Genomic DNA, 21606 nt, shown 5'->3' on the forward strand with positions numbered 1-21606 from the left:
TTTTCTATGTGGGCTGGGCTGGTTTCACCTGTCCGCCTCTCCTGTCTCGCCTTTTGGCTCGCTACTACTATTCAACGCCTCAAATTTATTTGATTCTCGTAATCACATACCAATTCACCACGCGCAATACACAGTACCGCCTTTCTAAACGTCAATACCTACCACGACAACCCTCTGTCATTGCTTCCTTACTGTCCTATCGATCAAGTTTCCGAGAAACTACCCGGTTATAGTCTCCGACGACATATATCCTATACTACCTCCTTATACCGACCTTAGCCAGAGTTCGTTCACGCGCTCGACCTACCTTTGGTATTTTACCGTTCCGTATCTTGGAGCTGTTTCCTTTCGAGGCTACTAAGTGACGGATTCCATGCTGCGATAGCCCTGTCTCGATTGCCTTTTATGACTCTCCGACCCTAATTCGACACTTTTCTATTAGTTAGACAACCTATCAAGTTAACAGCCAGTTGGCTACATTGTCTTGCTTCGGACATATATTCGGATTGACTACATACAATAACGGCACATGATGGATGAATATACAGAAGCTCCGATGGACAGCGATGATGTCTTTCCTTGCAAAGGCTGCGGAGAGGTATGAGAAGGGCATTTATCTTTTGAGGGATATCATTGCTAAGTTCTACTGTTAATCTAGATACTTGAAGAGGGTAAAGCATTTGAACTAGGTAAGTTCTATATCTATTCCTATATCCCGCCTTAACTTCCAGGCACTATGTTGGCCCAAAAACCTGTTCAAGTTAGTGTGCGACAGTTCTGACCATGCTACAGCTGGAAACCGATGGCATCTCAATTGTTTCCGATGTAACACTTGCGGTACCCTCCTCGATTCCGATGCGAACCTTCTGTTGCTAGGAGATGGCTCGCTTATTTGCAATAATTGCACTTACAGTTGTAGCGCTTGCGGCGATAAGATCGAAGACCTTGCGATACTTACTGGAGACCAAGCTTTCTGTGCCGCCTGTTTCCGATGTCGAAATTGCAAGAGGAAAATTGAAAATCTGCGATATGCAAGGACATCACAAGGAATTTTTTGCATGAACTGCCACGAGTCCCTAATGGCTAGGCGTAGAAAGAAGTCTAAAGCTGCTGCCCAGGCAAAGGCGCGCGAAAAAGATGCGTCGCCGATGATAGTTGACAAATCTCTCCCCGCACTCCCTCCTAATGCAATACCGCCGAATGCCTTCTCTAACGACAGGGTTGATCCCGATTCCGACACGCCTACGGAATTGTCACCGCGACCACGACCGGGATACCCTCGGAACGATTCGTCAAGAAGCAATTCGAGACCATCTAGATCTCCCGAACGTTCGGTCGACCACGGTGGGAGAGACGAGGGCTTGTCTCTTCCTTCACGGGCTTATCGCAATAATCGGAACTCGACTGTATTTTCCGGTAGTGAGGTGGGAGGTAATAACACTGCCGATGATCAAAGTTTCTTCATCCCTGTTGCTTTGGACCCGAGCCCGGTGCCGTCCACAACCCCTCGATCGACCTCGGAGGCTTTGGCCGACTCTAACAGGAAGCCAAAAGAAAAAGACTACTTCAGTCTTCCCAAGCCAGCTACCGGTCCGGACCGAAGGGATACTTCGCAGTCGTCCACACCGCATATTGCTTTCCAAGAGAAGGCAAGGCAATCTTCATTAGATCATGAGACTCCGCCTCCTAAAGACTTGGGGAGGAAGCTCTCTAAGTCTTCTAGGAGCGATAAGAACGCGCCACCGAGACCATCTCCCCCAGAAGATCGATCCCAGAAGGTACCGAATGGAAAGGCTCATCCTTCAGACAATTTCAAGTTGCAGGAAGCACCGAAGAGTAAAAAGGCAAACTCGCGGACGAATTCCGAATCAAATGCAGTTCAAGACTCTACTATTTCTAGGGATAGCAGCAGTTCTAGCCGAAGGAATAGTATGCCCCAACATTTGAATGCAGGTGATAAGACGGGTACTCCGCGTAGTTCACAAGACTCTCGCATCAAAGAAGATGACGAGGCGCGACCTAACGATTCTCTAGCTATGTTAAGTAGCAACAATGGGAAGCCTGTTGCCAGAAAAGAGCTTCCACCTGCGGCTTCTAGAAACAGTAAGTTTTATTAACAAGACGAGGCAGTCTGTCTTTAACTAACACTCTTTAGTGAATGGTACAGCCTCTCGGCCTACCGAACAAAAGCCTTCCGATCCTTATATGACCCCTAGGGCACCACCTGCTCCACCAGTATCGACTGCGGGTCAGGAGTCGGCGAACTCGAATGGTGAACCTAAAACATCACCTAAATTGCCTAGATGGAGCGCGGGTGGTGACTTCAGTATGGATGAAGACATGGCTCGTATCCTAGGCACGGATGAAGGTTCTTCTTCCATTCTCCGCCGGGTTTCGAACGCGGTGCGACATGGACGAACTAATAGCACTGAGTCAAGTACTAATCTTCCTCGCGTTGGCCATACGCGAAGCGCCAGCGAAACAACTCGTACGACTACATCGCCGCGCTGGCCTAAGACCCCTATAGCGGAAGATTCTTTACATGCCAACATACATGACCTTAATAGCCCGTTGTCAGTGAATCCGAACGACGACCCGGCTCTGTTGAAACGACGCCTACGAAATTCGGAGCAGAGGGTGGCAGAACTAGAGCGCCAATTCAATAACGAGAAAGATTTGAAGAATCTTAATCAGAAGTTAGAGGAGAAGCGCAAGACTGTTTCTGTGTTGGATACTCAAACCGAGATAATGATTCGTCAGTTGGAAGTACTGGCTGGATACGTGGAAAGGGCCAAGGATACTAAGCGACCTATTGACCCCCGCGAATTAGAGGAATCTGCACTGAAGGACTTTGTACAAAAGCTCGAGAAGCTGAAGCAGTCCATGTCAGCTAGCCTCGAGCAACTTCACACTGAGCGAGATGAACTTGTCGAGGAAAAGAATAGAGCAATCGTGGAAAGAGATCGTGCTCGAGTGGAATTTGAACAACTAGTGTCTAAGAACGCACAGTTGGCCGACTTGAACAACGATCTTACGAACCAAATCCAGGAACGATTCAAGAATCATTCGGACCCTAAATCACCTCCGAACGGGCTCGGAATTTACAACCAACACAAGGGTTCATCGAACCATTCGATCAGCTTAGACAGCTCTAGCATCCAGACCGGTACGACGATCCTTGGCGGTGATCAAGAAGAACCGATCCTTGAATCTGGACCAACTGTGGTTAAGATAGGAAAGGGCCAAGTCAAGAAGTTCAACTGGAAGAAAGGATCAAAAGCCATGGCCCAGAACATTGCCAAGGGTGTGAACCGTACAGTCGTTGCCTTCCAACAACCAGAGCGCGAGCGTCACGGGCAGCTAGGCATGGCCGGCGAGAGCATCGGTCTCCCTTACAATATGACCATTGTGCCTATTGAGTCACCAGTGACGCATACAGTTATAAACGGCCAAAATCGCCAGCCCATAGATGGTGGTCGTCAAGGTTTCTTCGGGTTTAAGAAAGGGAACACGCTCCCAAGAACCATAACGGCTACGAATATGTCATCCCCAGCTGTTGCAGAAGCACCGGCTGTTCTATTCGGCTCAGATTTATCGGAGAGGGCGGACTATGAACGCCGCCAGATTCCGTGCGTTGTAACGCGCTGTATCGAAGAGGTTGAACTGAGGGGTATGGATATGGAAGGCATCTACCGCAAGACTGGCGGAAATTCCCAGACGAAGGCCATTCAAGAAGGATTCGATAAGAATGAGAACTTCGATATTTCAGATCCAGACATAGATATCACGGCGGTAACAAGCGCGCTGAAACAGTATTTCAGGAAACTACCGACGCCGTTGCTGACATTTGATGTCTACGATCGCATACTTGAGACTAATTGTAAGTATCAGCTGAACAAGGGCTCGAGTGTTGAAGGAAAACTAACTTACCTAATTCAGCAATTGCAACTGATGCGGATAAATGCACCCATTTGCAGAGTGTATTCCAGAGCCTCCCGCCTCAGCATAAGGATTGTCTTGAGTTCCTGATGTTCCATCTTCATCGTGTCGCCGAGCGAGAACGAGAGAATCTTGTGAGTAATTATATTGCTTTATATCGAGTTTGCTAAGCTAACATTCGAATAGATGACCCCGAAGAATCTTGCCGTGGTCTTCGCACCGACCATTATGCGAGATCACAATATTGAGCGAGAAATGACAGATATGCACGCTAAGAATCTTGCCGTGCAATTTATCATCGAGAATACGCATAACATTTTCACCTAAACCACTTGGAATCCTCCTATTTACGCCACCCATACTTGTACTCGATATTTGTACATACTAGACCAAAGGACAAGTATGGTTCGCCGGCTTGGCAGTGAGACCACGCGGAAACCAGCAGCATTCATGCCTAAGCCCGGAGTTTTATTTTTGCAGGGATCATGACCATACGATTAGTTGGGAGCGCTGCCACGCAGCTCTTAGCTCGTCATTGGATTTTGTTTCGACCTTTCTTTTCCTTCTACCCAAGGAGGTGTTACGGCGGCTCTTTACTTTTCTTTCTGTCTTTCACGGTAGGAAATTTAATGATATCCTTGAGAGCATTGCGATTTTTTTTCTTCACTTTTTTTGTCACGTCTGCGACGACCTAACCCATACGGGTACGACGCCGGCGTGTTTTTACGAAGGGTGGAAAGGGAGGGGGGAGATAAAAGACGGAGATGAGAAAAGTGAAAGGGGGGTTAGGGGGACGATACTATTTCTCGAGACGTCGCTGGTGGTGTGGTGAAGTTGTAGGGGGTGGATATGTAGACTCGATAGGTCTTGGTGCGCAAACAAGACAGAACAAACAAACAAACAGAGTTGATGAATAGAGATCATTGGCACGTGCCGACTGGTCTTTGAAATAGATTTGTTGGCCTGATATGTTGTGTGGGTAGTTGTTGAATGAATGGCTTGTGAACATAGAATAGGAGTATTGATATTTGGTAATAAGCATCGATACTTCTTAACTCCTAATACTAACTTCATTCCATATCTTCCTATATGCCATTTCATAAAAATACATGTCAATACCATTGAAGATGGAGTTGTGTTAAGTCATTATCTACCTGTTATAAGTATATTTTCCCTTATTGCGCAGTAAAGATGTCTGCCGAGGACTCTTTTCCTTTTCCTATCTCTCTTATTCTATGCGTCTTTTCCCCCTTAACCTCCCCCCCTTTTCTCTATTCATCTCGTTTTCCACCTTGCTTTTCTTATATTCCCTAGTTTTCTCATTCACCTCTAAGACATAGATATGTAGAGACCCCAGTTTAGAAGGGGTATTAATTAATGTCACTGGGCTAGGCAACCCCTTGGTCGGCAAGGCGAGAAAGAATCTCAAGTTAACGCCGGTACGACTCGAGAATGGTAGAGTAGAATAGAATATAAGAGTGATAGGTACGTCAATGAATACTACTTAGTTATATATTGACTACCTATCTTAGGTACCTAACTAGCCCTAAGAAATCTCATGTTCTATCAAGGCAGTTCTTAGTAGCCTTCCAATTAAAAATATTTAGTCTAGGTAGGTAGTAGATCCCTATTACAAGCCACAACATAACATTAGGTACGGTTCTACATAGTTAAGCCATAATCCCACAACTAAGCAGCAGTATGTATGTATGTATAGATTTCCTCATCCATAGACCCGCTCGTCCTAGTCTTTGTTAATCACGTACTAGCCTCTAATACGCCTCTTCCACGACGCAGACTAGACTGCTTGGCGACGTATATATATATATATATAAATATATCTCTCGAGGAAGTTCTACAGAGTCGTCTAGTAGCTTTGGGGTCCCTTTATACACGAGGTCTGAAGAATTAGGTTGTGAGATAACTCTCGGGATTATTTCTAGAATACCTACCTGTTTCTAGAATCGCATAGTTATACAGATAGGCGGCTTTGCGGGTTCGTCGTGAAAGAGTGATAAGAACTCTTTCCAACTACCAACGCGGGCGCCGTATATTAGGTACCTAAGGTAGGTAGGTAGATATCAAGCCTACCTCTCAAAAAACATACGAAATCTCTACACCGAGATTAGCATGCTGACATGACTGAATACCTAAGATAGACGATAACTCTTTTTTCTCATTTGCTTTGCTTTGCTTAGACCGCAAAACTCGTATACCGACATAGCGCTACGTAAAGGTCTGTCTACCTATCTAGTTCCTCTTAGTAGTAAGTTGGGGGATTAAGCGCGTTATGGAGCTAGACTAGACCCCATCGTGAGATTTCCGTATATATCGCAGCAGAAACCCTCAGCTACTTAATCCTGCTTATTTTGGATGAGGCTAGCTGCTAGCTGCTGACTTTGAGCCTCCTAAGCGCTAGTTATACGTATGTATGTATGACCGAGGCGGTATTATAGGGTTAGGGTTATTGATAGAAGGTGAGCAATGATTATTTGGGTTAGGCGGCTTAAAATATGTTAGAAAGTCAAATACAGCTTCGCGGAGACGACGAGGCTACCCAAAGTATGTGAGCTACCTAACCTAGCTTGTTGTACTACACACCGATTAGAATAATCGGCGATATATAGTCCATAACAATCCAATAGTCTGAGGGGGCGATCAACGCCTACTTACCTCTCTACGCGATCGATAAACGCGATGCAGACCCCTTAGACCACCTCCTCCCCCCCTCGCGCTCAGGTAGGAAGCGGATACCGGCAGCAATGGCCTGCATACTGAAAAAAAGAAAAAAAAAAAACGTGGAAGGCTTGCTCGCTGGCATCCATCTGGCTGTACGTCCGTCTGACATGCATAAGACAGAAGCAAGTAAGGTATAATATGATGCTACCCACTCTGTTACTCTATAAAGGGCCGCAGCCGGTCTAGGCGAGCTGAAGCCACCAACTCTCACCTTCCTATTGCTGCACCACTAATCTTACCTTTGCACCGAGGAAATCTCCTTCGCGCCTATGGGAACCATGCCGATTAATTGATTAAGAAGCTGTAACGGTCGTTAATCTCGTCGCCCAGGCCCGAAAGAAATACATTCCATTTCGAACATGTGATTTTGATGATCTCGATATGTCGATGCGGTTATTATTTCGTCTGTGCGTAATGTATGCGTGAACTACATATCGTAAGAGGGTGTGTAGTAGGTAGCTCGACGCGGCAGGGCTGCTTACCATCAAGGCGCTTACTTTACCCCTGATCTAAACAGTAACCGATCGCGATTGGGCAATAGACGGCTAAATTAGGACATCTCTGTGGCTTTGGCAGCGATAAAATTCCCCGTTTTAGCGCATAATTATGAGGCTTGTGTCTCTTCCAGCTTCGTTTCTTTTAATAGAAATGTAGTGTTGGTTTCTGTTCCTGGTCTAGAAGACTAACTAGATAGTAGGTAGTTAGCTGGTCTGCTAACGATGGCGAGGGGTAAGGATCTTAGCCCAGGGCCGCATAGGATCTTGTACCTACGAGGCAGCTGCACGTAAAGAAATACCCCGGGAATGATCCTTTCTTGATCGTTAGAGAGTTGAAGGATCAAATTGGAAGACTGTGATTAGTCCGAATGGAGCTTAGTACGCCAACAGCACGGCAGCCTGCTTTTGAAACTCTACGGGATGCACAACATGTTCAAACGTACATATCGAGATACGAACGTGAAGTACAGGTAGATTCGAGTCGAGTTGGCGGACGAGTTTTGAGGAATTGGGGGCGCCAAAAGTAAGAAGAAATCGTATTAGTATTCGTCAATTTAGTGGTGCCGCAGCCATGCTGTTGGAGATAACTCGCGGAATGCTTGCTGGTTCGTTCGAGTTGGTGTTAGTGCTACGCCCTGATTGGTAGACCGCTATAGGAATCGAGATGCGTTCCTACGGTACCGGATGTTCAACTGCAAGGGGGTCTTCTTGATCCGACCCCGACCCCCCCCTGTTCCAATGTGTCGTCGCCGCGCCGTTGTTGGGCAGCTCACCTCATTTATAAGTTACCAGTAATCCTTTGGGGGTTGTGAACCATTTTCCGCCCTCATAATGCTTCTGTGGGTAGTAGTTTACGTAGGAAAGCAATCGGTCAACTCCTAGCAAGTCAAGTCAAGTCAAGTCAGTCAATTCGGAACGAGTGACTGCGAGACGCACATACAGATAGTTAAGCTTGCCAGTGTCGTGGCCTGCGATGAATATTTGCCATACCAATAAGGAATCCTATACGTCTCCTTGGCTTCCTTTGAAACCCCAGGCTACTATATTCCCGACCGAATCCCTCATAATGTTTAATCTTTCCTCCTGAAATGTCAAACCGCCCCAATGAAGGGCTTGCTTTCGCCTTTCCCGCTGGTACTCGCGGTATTAGGATGCTTGGGAAGAATCAGCTTGGTTGACGGACATGGCCTCGCTAGACGCATCGTCGATAACCCCGGCCTCGACGGTTTCATCCGACATAGATATCCTTCAGGTCAGCCAAAATGGTATTTCCCAGGAGAGAAAAAAGAGTTTGGTCTAACTTCTGGGTTTAGTCGTACCGTTTGGTGATTACATCTACATAGATGGCGGTCAAATGTTTCAGCCGAACAACGGAAATGGGTCGAATAGCACTCAGTCGGATCCATACACTTCCTACCCCGGTATATCCAATAGCGCTCATGTACGCATAACGCATTTGCTAATAGATGAGCAGTGAGCTCGACTCTTTCCCTCAACTTAAACGAATCATGGACGAACGAAACGGTCGAATTTCGGACGATCCCGAAGGCGGCGCCGCTTCTCGGGCAGCAAGTCTACTGGACCGACCACTCGTATAACCCGGGTGCCTTCTATGTTTGGGGTGGAAAGACGATGGACAACGGATCGCCGCCGGAGGACCAGCTATGGTATTTTAGTGCTGACGGCTCCGGTGGCGGGTCATGGTCACAGCTTCCGCAGGGCAATTACCGCGAGTTCTCACAACTTCTACGTCCGGCCGGCGCATCATTTACGCAGAGCACCAACAAAGGCTATTCATTTGGTGGTTTAGCTAGTCGGGAGTCCGACCACTCGATTCAAAAGGCCGATCCTGGTTACGCTGTGACGGGAGTTGTATCATACGATTTTCAGACCAACCAATGGGCTAATCATAGCTCGGAATCATTCGGGGAGTATGGTACTAGTGTGTACGGTTGTGCCGAATATGTACCATTTGGACCTAATGGATTATTGGTCTTTCTTGGTGGCATCGAGACGACCGTTGACGTAAATAGCGTGTATACCAACGGACTCATTTGGACTATACTCACGCTATATGACCCGGTAACAGGAAAGTGGTATAAACAAAAGGTAACAGGAGACCCACCACCACGGATCGAACGAGCTTGTAGTGTTGGCGTTCGGGGGCCTAACAACACGTTTGAAATGTAGGTCTATCCTTAGCAGTCCGTTAAGAGATTATATAAGGAAAGAAAATAAACTAATATTAGTTGGCCGGATTTAGATTCATTTATGGCGGCTCACTGGTCACCTCCAGAAGTACTCTTCCTGATGTCTACGTACTATCTCTGCCTGGATTCCATTTCTTCAAATCGAATTCTACCGGTACGCCGCGTGCTGACCATGGTTGCGCGGTCATCGGCAAGGGCGGGAGACAGATGCTTAGTTATGGAGGCGTCGACGCTGGCCCCGAGCTTGAATTTTACAACATGACGAGCGATCCTTGGAAACAGGGTCTTGGTGTTTACGACATGACTGAGATGACATGGTCGAATTCGTACGATGTAGATGCTGCAGATTATGAGAGTCCCACCGCGGTGAGGGATTGGTATGCCCAAGGGAATATGAAGACTATGACCTGGGATAACGACGAGCTTAAAGGGCTATTTATTAACGGTAGTTCAGGCACATATGGTATGATGAACAACTCCGCTACAACAGAAGATTTGCCGAAAGACTCTCTGAGCTCGGCCCAAAGGACTGGTGTTATTGTCGGTAGCACAGTAGGAGGAGTAGTGGTGTTTACGGCCATCGGCGCCGCCATATTTTTAAAGCGGCGAAGAAGACGTCGTCGACAAAGCAGCAGGGCCAGCAGCACGATAAATGAGTACAGACCGGAGCCGTGGCCGAAAGATTCGCCGCGGTTGCGGTCGACTACGCCGGGGACGATGACGACGTTTGTATCTTCGCAAACCCCGGTAGAACCAGTAGAGATAAGTGGTATAACGAGAGGGGAATTACCCGCAGAGGATGTGAAATGGACATACGAGCTTCCGGTTCCCACACCACACGCCACACCACGGCTAAAGCCAGAGCTTCCAGATAGGAAGTTTTCACATTAATATCATTTTGTAAAGAGAATAAATAAATAAAATATAATGACTGATGCCTAATATGATCAGCTTAGACGGCTAACTTGTTGAATTATGAGGCGAAGCGTACCGAGACGAATCGGTCGTACTTCTGGGTTTCTCCTTATAACCTAAGCTCGGCCGGAATCCTCATTTATTTTCCACACGAATTAAATTCGTCGTCTTGGGGTTTCCTCGTAGCATGAATGCAGTAAGCGTAGTGAATATAGCTACGACTACCTCAAGATGTCTTTAACCTTGTTGCATATAGTGGTGTACAGCTTAATTTCAAGTGTGCTTTGAGGTTATTAATTGCAGTAGGTAGGTAGGTAAGATAGTCGAATAATTAGTTCATTTGATCGGTTGCCCGTAAGTAGCAACGATGTTGCTACCGAAATGAGCCCTCTCACTTCGCACCTCCGACCATTTTCTTCACTTTCTCGAGTAGTAACCCGCTCTCGCGACCTAGTTTTCGCTGGCCATCTCGGCCTGGCGTCCGTGCCTTCGCCATGGCTTTCCTAAACTTTTCGCGCTCTGCGATCTTATTCTCACGCTCCGCATTCTGTCTCGCAATCTCCTGGGCACGCGCTTCAGCCTCCGCCTTTTTGCGGTCCCCGTCAGCTACCGCTTTGTCGAAGTAGCCGGGTTTGCGGACTTTCTGTTTCCGCTGGCGTGGGGGGCGGTCTCCTGGCGGAGGCGGAGAGGAAAGGTCTGCTTGCTCCTCGTCTACGTCTAGCATAGCCTGCCTCTCGGGATGGAGTTGAGGTGATGGTGGCTCTGGCTCTGTCTCTACGTCTACATCTGCATTTGCGTTTGCATCCTCAGTGGCGAGAGTAGTGTTAGGTTTAGAAGATGCTTGCTCTGCAGCTTTTATCTTCTTATATGCCTTTTTGACCTTTGCTTTATGAATGAGATCCTTCTTTATTTTATCAACTTGATACAAATTTGAATTAGCATTACAGCAATTTAACGAGAGTCTCATAGTATCAAACCTTTTCTCCTCCAAGGACCATCAGGTAAGTTTTCCGGGCCTACTCGGAAGCCTTTGCGAAGCTTTTTTGCTGCCGGTGTGGCCACAGTATCCGATTCAAGAGGTCTCTTAGGTGCCATGATTGATGAACAACAAGTTATCAATTATTAATGGATTTCCTGTTTAACAAGTTTCACATGAAGGACAAGTTGAGATAAAACGTCGATAATATTTAGTGGGGACTGAGCGCTGAAAAAAAGGCCTTTCTGCATGCGCTATTCGAGTGGACGTAGTAAGGGTTTGCGCTAGTATTAGATGGGAGTTACCGGTAAGCTAACTCGTGGCACGAGCCTTATTACCGGTCAGCCCCTGCCGAATACCGCCTCATTCTGGCTTAATTTTATCCCAAACTGGCTACGCTCTTTCCTCAATAGGCGCGAAACGGAATAAAATGGGACCACTAATTATGACGCTGAACTTAGTAACACCTCACCTGTAGTCATAATTTGATAGGTGAGGAAGGTCCGGATGATCAAGCAATCCTGCATTACCTTCCTACCTTCCTACCTCAATCTCGTACACCTGTCTCATGATAATAGGACCTTCTCACTTTTCAACTATTCAATTCTTAACTCTCAACTCTCAACTGAAAATCGTACACGTAGTTATTTCCTAGTCCGAACAGGGCAATAATTACACAACCCTTTGTCAAACAAGACGGTCCCTTTATATCTCGTTCCGTTCCGCTTCGGCCAATCTTGTTAAATGAGTCAATGGAACGAAGACAACGAGTCAGTTACTAGTAGCAATTCATTTCTTAGCGACATATAAGAAACTATTTTAATGGCATTTAAAGATGTTCGAATGCTTATAACGTAACATCATATTTCAAGTTCTAGGTCGACAACTGGATAAACGATGCCCGTTTTCCAAGTAGACCTAGAGCGGAGGGAGTCTGTTGAGCAGTCACTAGCGCCCGCCATGGCACCACCAGCAGATCAATTCCACAATAGCAGCGCTTTAAGGAGGAAGCAATCGGAGGAGAGTATCAGTACCGAGTTATGCGAGGGTCCGATCCCAGATAGTCCAACACCTCAAACACCAGAGCGAAATTCACCGACCGAGTGTTCCGATAGATCGGAACTGATCGAGCGATTAAAGAGAGGCGAGAGCCCAACTTGGAAGCCAAGTCGACATGTTGGTAGTCATATTTCACCTAATACCTTCCAATCTACTAACTTAGCTGGGAACCAGTTCGGATCGATATGGGGTCAACAGCCAGCATCTCCTACTCGAAGTCCAAAACACTCGGCGGCAGATTCACCGATTCTACTACCTTCAGCTACAATAACCCCGGAGAGGCAAAGCGCCGGCTTGAATGACGAGACAAGACAACGAGAGGGACTAAGTATCGAGCGTCCTCGTTCAGCTCTTCATAGTGGTGACTTTACACACGACGAATCTTCTGAGGACGCTAGTGTCATACCAGATCACCAACAAACTCAAAAGGGGCAAGATTTTGAAGGTATTAGTGAGTCATGGTTAACTACTCCGCCTCTAAAACTTGTTACTCGCTTCCCCCTCGAAAGCCAGCAGATCTCGGCGAGGAGACCAGATGAGACACACCCAAGTTTTTCTCCTTTATCTTCTTCTATTTCTTCAAGCTTCATCTATAAGCCACCTACTAGCCCTTTAGTCCAGTCAGAAAGTAATGACGATATTGATCTGACATCCCCTATGGATGGCATTGATATCAGTTCAACCCTCTCTGTAAATTCGCGCCGGCATACATTCATGTCATCTTATTCAAATCCATACGCTATCCCCTATAGCCCATCACCAAGACAGCCGCCTCTACGCCAAGAGAGAACGTTTCCTTACCAAGCACATCAACCACGGCGATCTCTCGCTTCAACTCCTAATTTCCCCACGGCTGCATCTTCACCGCAGACCCCTGCTTTCTTCCGGTCAAGACGCCCGTCATTTAGCTCAGAAATATCACCCATCCAACATGCTTCTATGGTAGGGTCTTATGAAGAAAGTATCTTACGCGGACGAATGTCTACAACCCCTTCAAAGCCTCTCGATTTCTTAGCCCAGATTGGCGTGCTCGGGTTGGGTAAGTGCAAGCCAAGCTTACGATGTCCGTCCCATGTGACATTGCCTTTCCCTGCCGTGTTCTATAGCTATGCCAACTCTTCTCACGGGCGCTCTAAAGTTGAAGATGGGCCGAGTCCGTATGTTGGCCAGATTGACTTGGAGAATGGTCTTCCGAATCAAGAAGAGGAGGCGAGGTCAAAGCGAAAGCTGCAAAGCCGGGTTTTAGACCGAAAGATGGAAGACGATAAGACGGAAGTGAGCAACCGTCCCGCAGAGCCGTCGGAGCGTGACCCGCGCAGAGCTCAGCGATCCAAACGTAGGTCCAGTTCTCCCAGGGCGCCACCGGGTGGTAGCTATCGTATTCCCGAGAAGGGGCAAGTTCAGATTGTGATCAAAAACCCAAATAAAACCGCTGTCAAACTATTTCTTGTTCCGTACGACCTAGCGGGGATGGAGCCTGGTACAAAGACTTTTATTCGGCAGCGAAGCTATTCGGCTGGTCCGATCATTGACAATATGCCTAAAACGAAAGATAGCGAGACCACAGACAGGCCAATTCTTAGGTATCTCGTTCATCTGCATATATGTTGTCCTTCGAAAGGTCGGTATTATTTGTACAAAAGTATTAGAGTTGTATTCGCAAACCGCGTGCCTGATGGGAAAGAGAAACTTCGAAATGAGATTTCTGTACCGGAGCCCAAATTCACTAGCTACAAACCGATCAGAGTTATGCACCCTCCTATCTCAGGAGGTTCTGGTCCCGGTGCCAGCCTGGCTGCTGATAAGGCGTTTAGACGACGTAGCTCTGGATTCCACTTCGGCGTTCCCGGCCAAGTGTATGATGCGGCTGGCGGGTTCCCCCAGAGTCACACGCCGCATCAAACCTTTGTATCAGATTTTGCAGGTCATAACGCGCCAGTTGAACCGGTACCTCTTAGGCATAGTGGAATAAGGAGCATAGTGGATGAAGCCAGCAACGCAGGTCCTGCTGACCCCTTGTCACCAGATTCATCCCAGACCAGCCGGCCAACTACGCAGTACTCGAGCGATGTATCGAGTTGGGGTGGGCCAGACGCCCAAATTGACAAATACAACAAACTTAATAAGGGTGATGTAGGCTATGGGGGTAATGCATTTGCCCACCTGATTAACGGCAACACTGGTGTTGCCGAGGGCCTACTATCTCAGCGATTGCGATCTCTAGGCGTTGATGGCCAGATAGACCAGGAGTCTGGGACAATAGAGGAATAGGTTTTTGATTTAATTCATCATTGTACTCCGGCGTTGGGATCTGACTATTAGGATATCTTTCATCGGCTTTTGGAAGGGTTAGCAAGGTCATATTAGGAGTACTTCGGCGCTATATGGTGCATGTTACTGACACGGAGGTTTTTATCGGTCACAGTGTAACAGTCTATCGCCTCATAGCCTTGGTTGGTCTCAGGTCGGCCTAATTTTAGATTAAAATACTCTCTGAAGCCTATTTCGCGATTGTTGCATCCCTATTAATTCTATGATCCTTCTTGGATAATCGTTTAGTTACTTCGACGGAGTCTAGTAAATATGTAGCTCGCTTATAAAATAGAATATGTAGAAATTAGAATAACTGGGTGATATTAGATAAGTTTCAAATAGAATAGATTTTAACTCCACAAAGAAGCTGTAGTATCTACCTGTTAGTATTTCAGAAAGTGCCTAAGTTACACTAGCATGATCACAATATGAAGCTTTACTTTAGGAATCGTTCATATGCGGCTCTGTTAGACCCATCGCGTTCTCCTTTTGGCTACTACTATCTACTTTTACTATTCCACCTTTTCAATAGGGATGTCCAGCCCCTAAGATTCGCTCCCCGGCTCCTAGCTTGAACTACAGTACTTAATATATGTAATATGCACGTCTTCACTCATCGTGTATTAGCGCAAGAAATAGGACGGATATGTTTCGTTTAGGAACTAATAAAACGAATCTCCTTTATTCCACTCCATCAGAAACCCCGAACCTGCCGTCGCAGCTACAGACCTACGTGCCGTGCCGTGCCGTGCCATGCCGCCCGCTCTACCCCGTAGCAGTCCTCTCAACCCCCGGTCCCGGGCCCGAGCTTCCAGCAGCCGAAGACACGGACCCCTGGCCCGGCGCTCTGCGCGGCCTCTTAAAACACGCGAACTGGGCACGGCTCTGCTCCCTGAGCTTCTTCAGGACCTCTCTCATGCCGGGGAGCTCGTCCTGGAGACGGGCGCGGGCCTGGTTGTCCGTCTTGGAGTCGAGCATCGAGTAGACCTCGCCCTGGATGGCGGAGGCGCGCTCCGTCGTGTACTGGCTGAGGGTCTGGGCGAAGAACTCGACGTCGAGCGTGGCCTGCATGAGCGCGCCCAGGTCGAATCTCGGGCGCGCCTTGAGGGATTCTAGAAGCTCGCGGCTGAGCTGCTCGAGGAGGTACGAGAGGACTTGGTGCGTCATGCTGGGTGCTGTGGTGGAGACTTGCGTGTGGACTAGGACTAGGGTGAGCAGGGCTTCGTAGACGTATGGTTTGACTTCTGTGGGCTTGGGAGGAGCCCAGTTGGGATCGGAGAGCCCGGCGCGGATGATCTTGCGTAGGCTATCGAGTGATGGTCGGGTATAGGATTGGAATAAGCGGGCGTCGATCTGGCCGAGGACATCCTTAATAGTCTTGGATTCGTCTGTGAGTTTGACGGAGAAGGCGTTTTCAAATTGGCCGTTTAGATTGGGCACTACTTTAGTCCGCAGAGCGTGAAGGTTACCGAGTGTTAATAGCATACGGACATTCTATATTCTAATGTTAGTCTTAATCTTAGTACACTTCTAAAGGAACTCACTCTATCGCCTGGGTCGACAGTCTCCGAACCGAGACTCAAGGACACCCTCTCACTACCGGGCCTCACGGTTAGATCCGTATCGGTAGTCCATTCATCATCCGCCTTCTTGATCGCGCGCTCCGCATTTTCAACCATTCCGCTAAGCGCTTTATAGAGCGTCGTAACATACTGACTTCTCACCATCTGCAACAGCTTCGTCGTCGGCGCAGAGACAATATCCCCCGAGCCCGGCTTAGACATCGCCTCCGGGATATAGAGAATCTTCTGCATTCCGGAGAGCAACGCGCCTTCAAAAGAGGCGAAGCTCGTTGGCATGCGTGTGACATCTCCCATCTCCTTGGAACGTTTCCAGTCCTCAACATACTTAATGTTCTCGGCGTCTTTGTTCCAAGCAGCGCATAGGGCAGTGACACATCTCTCGCGCGCAGCACCAACTAAAGTCTTCAACATTTCTAACTGCTTCGCGTCGCCTTGCTTAACAGGGGCTACGCTCGCCATCTCCGACGCCCCGGAACCGACCAGATTGAGCATCCTGGATAGGTAGTGAACGCCGCTAACTGAATTAGACGTGGGAGGCCAGAAGGCAAACTTTTCCCATGTCTCACCCCTTTTGGGAGATGGTGGAGGAAGGTTGTTCGCATCGAAGTTGAAACGAGGGTCTCTCGTACTACTTAACCCTGCCGACTTAGGCGTCCCAGGCGAAGGCGGTAGGGGGGAGAAGAGAAGTGAGATATCTTCAGGCGGAGCACCTGCAAAGAACTCAAAGACATGCGCGCGGATCATATCAACCAACTCGATAGTGCCTTTCTGCAGATCCACGGTCCCCTGCTGAGAAAGCCTATGATGGTCTCGAGACTCGCCGTTATATCCCGTAGGTAACGATTTTTGTGCTTTTCCGTCGATAAATCCTTCGACTGTTTGCCAGAACTCGATAACCTCTCCTAAGATACCTTGACCAGACAAGAGGGTCGATAAAAAGGCTAGCATCTTATCCCATAATTCGATAACGTCAGGGGAATCCAAACCAGTGGCTTTGTTCTCAACTGATTGTCGACCAAGATTCTTAAGGTGCGTAGCCATCATCTGCGGCGGTGGCTTCTCACCATTTGCGAGACGACGTCGGAGCACCTCTATCTCAACTTTCGCCCTTTCACCAGCCGTCGAAATTTTGCCCTTTAGGTAGTCATACTTGCTCAAAAGCCATACCCATATTGGGTTATCGTCCACGCCAAGCTCTAGTAATAAGCTGATTAATTCTATATGCTGATCTTGTGGTTGCCCAACTAGGGTCTCTGTCCTCGATATGTTATGAAGCGATGTAAGCTTCCTCCATAGTTCGCGTTTGAAAAGTTGAATTTGCTCGTCAACATCGTACCACATTCGAGCTGCGAGAAGAATTTGGTACGCTTGAGTCTCGCTTGGGGGTGTTGAACCGAGGTCTTGGACAAGTCTACGCGCCTCATCCGCAAATCTCCGGGCACGAGTGTATTCTTCCACTAGGGCCTCGTAGTCTTTCCTCTTAATGCTATCCGCAATATTAGAACTAGCCTCGATGTACTCCTTGTATCGATCTAGCGAACTCGATACGGTCTTGAGATTCTCCTCTTTCTCTCGACCGCCAAGCGCGGGCCCCCAAACATCTTCAGCCTTAGCTGCCACATCTAATAAAGGCGTCTTGATACCCATGACTCCATAATCGCTCTCTTTAATAAGTGCATTCTTCTTCCTAGTATCATTGGGAACAGGAGTTACTAGTGGATTTGTTCCCAGGGCTGCACCGCCACTACTATTCCTGAAACTACTTTTACTAGCATGTCGCGAGTGTCCGCGAGCGCGGTTCAGGGATGGAGGCTCAACACCTCTGTATTTCATTTCCTTATAGACATTGTCAATCGTAGCTTTAGCCCGTACGAATCTCTCAAAATTTGACTCGACTAGAACTTTCAAGGACGCGGATTTCTGGTCAATGGATTTGGATAGAACATCGAGGCCGTTCAAGAGGGACTCGGTATCGGCGGTCGCATGCATTTGAGATAAGAATAAGGCAGGGGAGAAACTCGTAGAGGATAAGAGAAAGCGATTTCCTATGAAAATATGGGTAAGTTTGGCTGTCTTGCTGCTTTAGATAGGTCATCTAGTTTCCATTAAACGTACGTAGACGGACATCATCCTGGACCGGCACTCCCAATTGCTTCAATGACCTAACAACGCTTTCTGATGTCCCTAACGGATCAGGCTCGTCCTTCTGAACTAAGTTGCTTACTCCATTTGCCGACTTCTCGGATCCTTGGACGATACTAGTCCTATTGCTGACAGCTCGTTCTAATGCCTGATATCGCGACTTTCTGCGGTTTATCTTCTGCTTCTTCTGCTGTTCCTGTTCGCTGTCCGAATTATCGCTTTTATCCTTCTCGGCTGGCCATTCTGTGGGAAATGGTGTAGATAGCTGGTAAAACTCCAGTACGTTCCTATCGAATTCGGCCATGATTTATCGCTGCTACTCCCAATATCGAATATCGATGCCTTCCACCGGTTGTATATGGCCTCTCGCCGTTTCCTATGGCTTTCCCATCCGTCGAGATTTTTATGGTACTAATATCGCCGTATACTTCTACTCGGTAGCTTTATACGAACTCTTAGAGCATTCCGAATTATTAGTGATTATTTATTGACGTACCAAATGAAGGTGTTTAGGTATTGTATTGATGCTAGGTAATAAAGCGAAGTGAGGTACTCCCATTAGTGTTACAGCCATGCATTAACCTAAGACAAAACAAGGATAGATCCTGCATGCTATTAGATAATGGCACGTGCATAATATCAAGAATGTAAGCCACAATGTGGGTAGGCGGGGAGCAGCTGAAAGTGGCTTTGCCCCTGTTTGCTCATTGATTAATATGAATGTTACGTAGCTTGTCTAGCTTGTTTAGCTTGTCGGCAAATCTCTGGTTGAAAATTCGTTCGGCTCAAGCTAAAGGTCCACGGGGGTTGTTGTTATCAGATCTTTCAGATGCAACAGCCGTCCGTCCGATACCACCCGAGCCTCAAAAGCGCCTTTTGAGAATCCAATTTCATAAACCTATTTCTTCCCCCCCCCCTTGCGCCGGTATTTTAATTCTACCTTCAGGAGCCTACGATAAATATATATTTGCTCCCTTAATATTATATAATGCTGAGCATTCGAGCGGTCGCCGCACCCTTGCGGCGCCAATGCCTAGCCACTGCTCCTCGAGCCTCCGCAACTTTATCTTTCCAGGTGGGCGCTGACTGAGAGAGCACGAGCTTGGATAACACGGTCGCTAACTACTCGGTCAATTGCAGAACCAAAGATTCTACTCGGACAAAGTCGCTAAGTTTACCGGTGTAAAGGCTTCTGATGTATGTGTTCAAGCGCATTTTGCGACATCTCCCATGTGAAATTCTGCCGAGGAAAATCACTCAAAATTAGTACCAACTTGGCGATGCAATTTGCCTAGGAAAAGCTACTAATTGTTTTAATTATAGGGTCGCTACCCTGTTAGTATTATCGAGGGTGATGGTATTGGACCTGAGATTTCGCAAGCCGTCAAAGACATTTTCGAGGCTGCCAAGGTTGGTGGACAAGTTTCACCTCGGCTCGAGATTCTTAATTCTAAAATTTCTTAGACACCTATCAGCTGGGAACCTGTCGACGTCACACCTAAGCTTGTAGACGGAAAGACTACTATCCCTTCCGAGACAATTGAGAGCATCCAAAGAAACAAGGTTGCCCTTAAGGGTCCTCTTGCTGTAAGTCTATGATCGGACATTTCTATATCCCCGCGCGCACTGCTAATCGACTTTACAAGACTCCCGTCGGCAAGGGACACGTCTCGCTTAACTTAACTCTCCGACGAACATTCAACCTCTTCGCTAACTTGCGACCCTGCCGATCCATCGCCGGCTTCAAGACTGCGTACGACAATGTCGATACCGTCCTGATCCGAGAAAACACCGAGGGTGAATACTCCGGCATTGAGCATGTTGTTGTCGATGGCGTCGTCCAGAGCATCAAGCTCATTACCCGCGAAGCCAGCGAGCGCGTCCTACGATTTGCTTTCCAACACGCCGAGGAAATCGGCCGAAAGAAGGTCCGCGTCGTACACAAGGCCACCATCATGAAGATGTCCGATGGTCTTTTCCTTAAGACTGCTCGCGACGTTGCCAAGGACTTCCCCAGCATCGAGTTCGACGCTGAGCTACTAGACAATACCTGCTTGAAGATGGTTACCGACCCTCTCCCGTACAACGACAAGGTTCTCGTCATGCCCAACTTGTACGGTGATATTCTGTCCGATATGTGCGCCGGTCTGATTGGTGGTCTGGGTCTTACGCCCTCGGGTAACATCGGTGACGAGTGCTCCATCTTCGAGGCCGTGCACGGATCTGCTCCGGATATCGCTGGTATGGGTCTAGCCAACCCCACCGCCCTGCTTCTCAGCTCCATGATGATGTTGAGACATATGGGCTTGACCGACTATGCGAACAGAATTGAAAAGGCTACATTCGATACCCTGGCGGAAGGAAAGTCGCTGACTGGCGATTTGGGCGGAAAGGCGAAGACTCACGAGTATGCGGCGGCTATCATTTCCAAGTTGTAGATACCTCATCATGGTCTATCATCCATCCATAGTGGCGTCTGTTAGAGGGAGATATGCGGTTGCTCTGTAGAGTGTACAACAATGGGAACGATTTTGCATGATTCAAGTCGAGTCCGGTCCGAAATCCGGTTAAGCAGGATGAGTATTGTGATGAACCAGGCCGTTGAACTACTCTTTCCTAATTATTCCAGTCTCGTGATTTAGATGGAGAGGGTTATAAGAATATCATCTATCTAAAAAATAATTCACTTCCGGGGCCATATTATCGTGCTAAAAAGACACCATGACATCCAAAAGTAGTACTATCCGCAACCACGTCGCTTTCAGCTGTAGATCATATCACAAGAAGCTTAGGGTTGACTTAACGTTGAAGCCAAGCATTGCTACTAGTAAGGCTGAAGAGGAATCTTAGATCAGCTTCGTGCCAAGGTGCCTCTCCCGTTATAATTTTAGGAATACCAATCAAAAAGACTCAACGTAATAACACGAGTCAGCACCACCGTCTATCTAACTCATATGAAAACTTAAAAAGAACGTTCATCTGTCTTTGCATACATATGGCTTGTATAAATGATGGGATTCGTTCTTCGCTTATGCGGTGCAAATCCATAAGCTGATGTGCATTCAGCTACTCGTACCAAGATGCCACATGATTATGAGTACACCAAAAGTCCTGAATCCTATTATGCATGATCCTGAGGTATTTTCTAGAGAAATACTAGCCGGCGTCGGATATTGCTTCGGAAGACTACCTAGTTTAAAGAAAGGAGGGCGAGTTGAAGGGCTAGAAGCCGA

At 47.5% G+C, this 21606-nt stretch overlaps 6 protein-coding genes across 7 annotated transcripts; 4 read left to right on the forward strand and 2 right to left on the reverse strand.

The window, feature by feature from the left end:
• Nucleotides 1–532: 532 nt before the first annotated feature.
• Nucleotides 533–4266, forward strand: GL218_08798 (putative Rho-type GTPase-activating protein 4; the record flags this gene model as incomplete). The annotated part of the gene is made up of 6 exons (XM_033585606.1): nucleotides 533–598; nucleotides 659–689; nucleotides 793–2103; nucleotides 2156–3880; nucleotides 3940–4073; nucleotides 4126–4266. The coding sequence occupies 6 exons, from the start codon at nucleotides 533–535 to the stop codon at nucleotides 4264–4266; spliced, it is 3408 nt and encodes a 1135-aa protein (XP_033440288.1).
• A 4013-nt stretch (nucleotides 4267–8279) lies between these two features.
• GL218_08799 (uncharacterized protein) lies at nucleotides 8280–10276 on the forward strand (the record flags this gene model as incomplete). Of its 2 annotated transcripts, none has more annotated exons than XM_033585608.1 (4): nucleotides 8280–8427; nucleotides 8489–8596; nucleotides 8650–9361; nucleotides 9439–10276. In XM_033585608.1, 4 exons carry the CDS (start codon nucleotides 8280–8282, stop codon nucleotides 10274–10276), a joined length of 1806 nt encoding a protein of 601 aa, XP_033440290.1. The 2 variants fall into 2 exon arrangements, with proteins under 2 accessions (XP_033440290.1, XP_033440289.1); XM_033585607.1 differs by having other exon boundaries at nucleotides 8359–8440.
• Nucleotides 10277–10691: 415 nt separating this feature from the next.
• GL218_08800 (uncharacterized protein) lies at nucleotides 10692–11395 on the reverse strand (the record flags this gene model as incomplete). The annotated part of the gene is made up of 2 exons (XM_033585609.1): nucleotides 10692–11218; nucleotides 11278–11395. The coding sequence occupies 2 exons, from the start codon at nucleotides 11393–11395 to the stop codon at nucleotides 10692–10694; spliced, it is 645 nt and encodes a 214-aa protein (XP_033440243.1).
• Nucleotides 11396–12173: 778 nt separating this feature from the next.
• On the forward strand, nucleotides 12174–14606 carry GL218_08801 (uncharacterized protein; the record flags this gene model as incomplete). The annotated part of the gene is made up of 1 exon (XM_033585610.1): nucleotides 12174–14606. One exon carries the CDS (start codon nucleotides 12174–12176, stop codon nucleotides 14604–14606), a length of 2433 nt encoding a protein of 810 aa, XP_033440197.1.
• An 807-nt stretch (nucleotides 14607–15413) lies between these two features.
• On the reverse strand, nucleotides 15414–18677 carry GL218_08802 (Exocyst complex component SEC5; the record flags this gene model as incomplete). The annotated part of the gene is made up of 3 exons (XM_033585611.1): nucleotides 15414–16142; nucleotides 16193–18276; nucleotides 18347–18677. The coding sequence occupies 3 exons, from the start codon at nucleotides 18675–18677 to the stop codon at nucleotides 15414–15416; spliced, it is 3144 nt and encodes a 1047-aa protein (XP_033440308.1).
• A 684-nt stretch (nucleotides 18678–19361) lies between these two features.
• GL218_08803 (Isocitrate dehydrogenase [NAD] subunit 2, mitochondrial) lies at nucleotides 19362–20811 on the forward strand (the record flags this gene model as incomplete). Its single annotated transcript, XM_033585612.1, has 5 exons — nucleotides 19362–19448; nucleotides 19514–19570; nucleotides 19697–19783; nucleotides 19838–19960; nucleotides 20020–20811. The coding sequence occupies 5 exons, from the start codon at nucleotides 19362–19364 to the stop codon at nucleotides 20809–20811; spliced, it is 1146 nt and encodes a 381-aa protein (XP_033440198.1).
• Nucleotides 20812–21606: the final 795 nt, after the last annotated feature.

Source organism: Daldinia childiae (assembly GCF_008694065.1).
Source record: "Daldinia childiae strain JS-1345 chromosome Unknown Scaffold14, whole genome shotgun sequence".
Lineage (NCBI taxonomy): Eukaryota > Fungi > Ascomycota > Sordariomycetes > Xylariales > Hypoxylaceae > Daldinia > Daldinia childiae.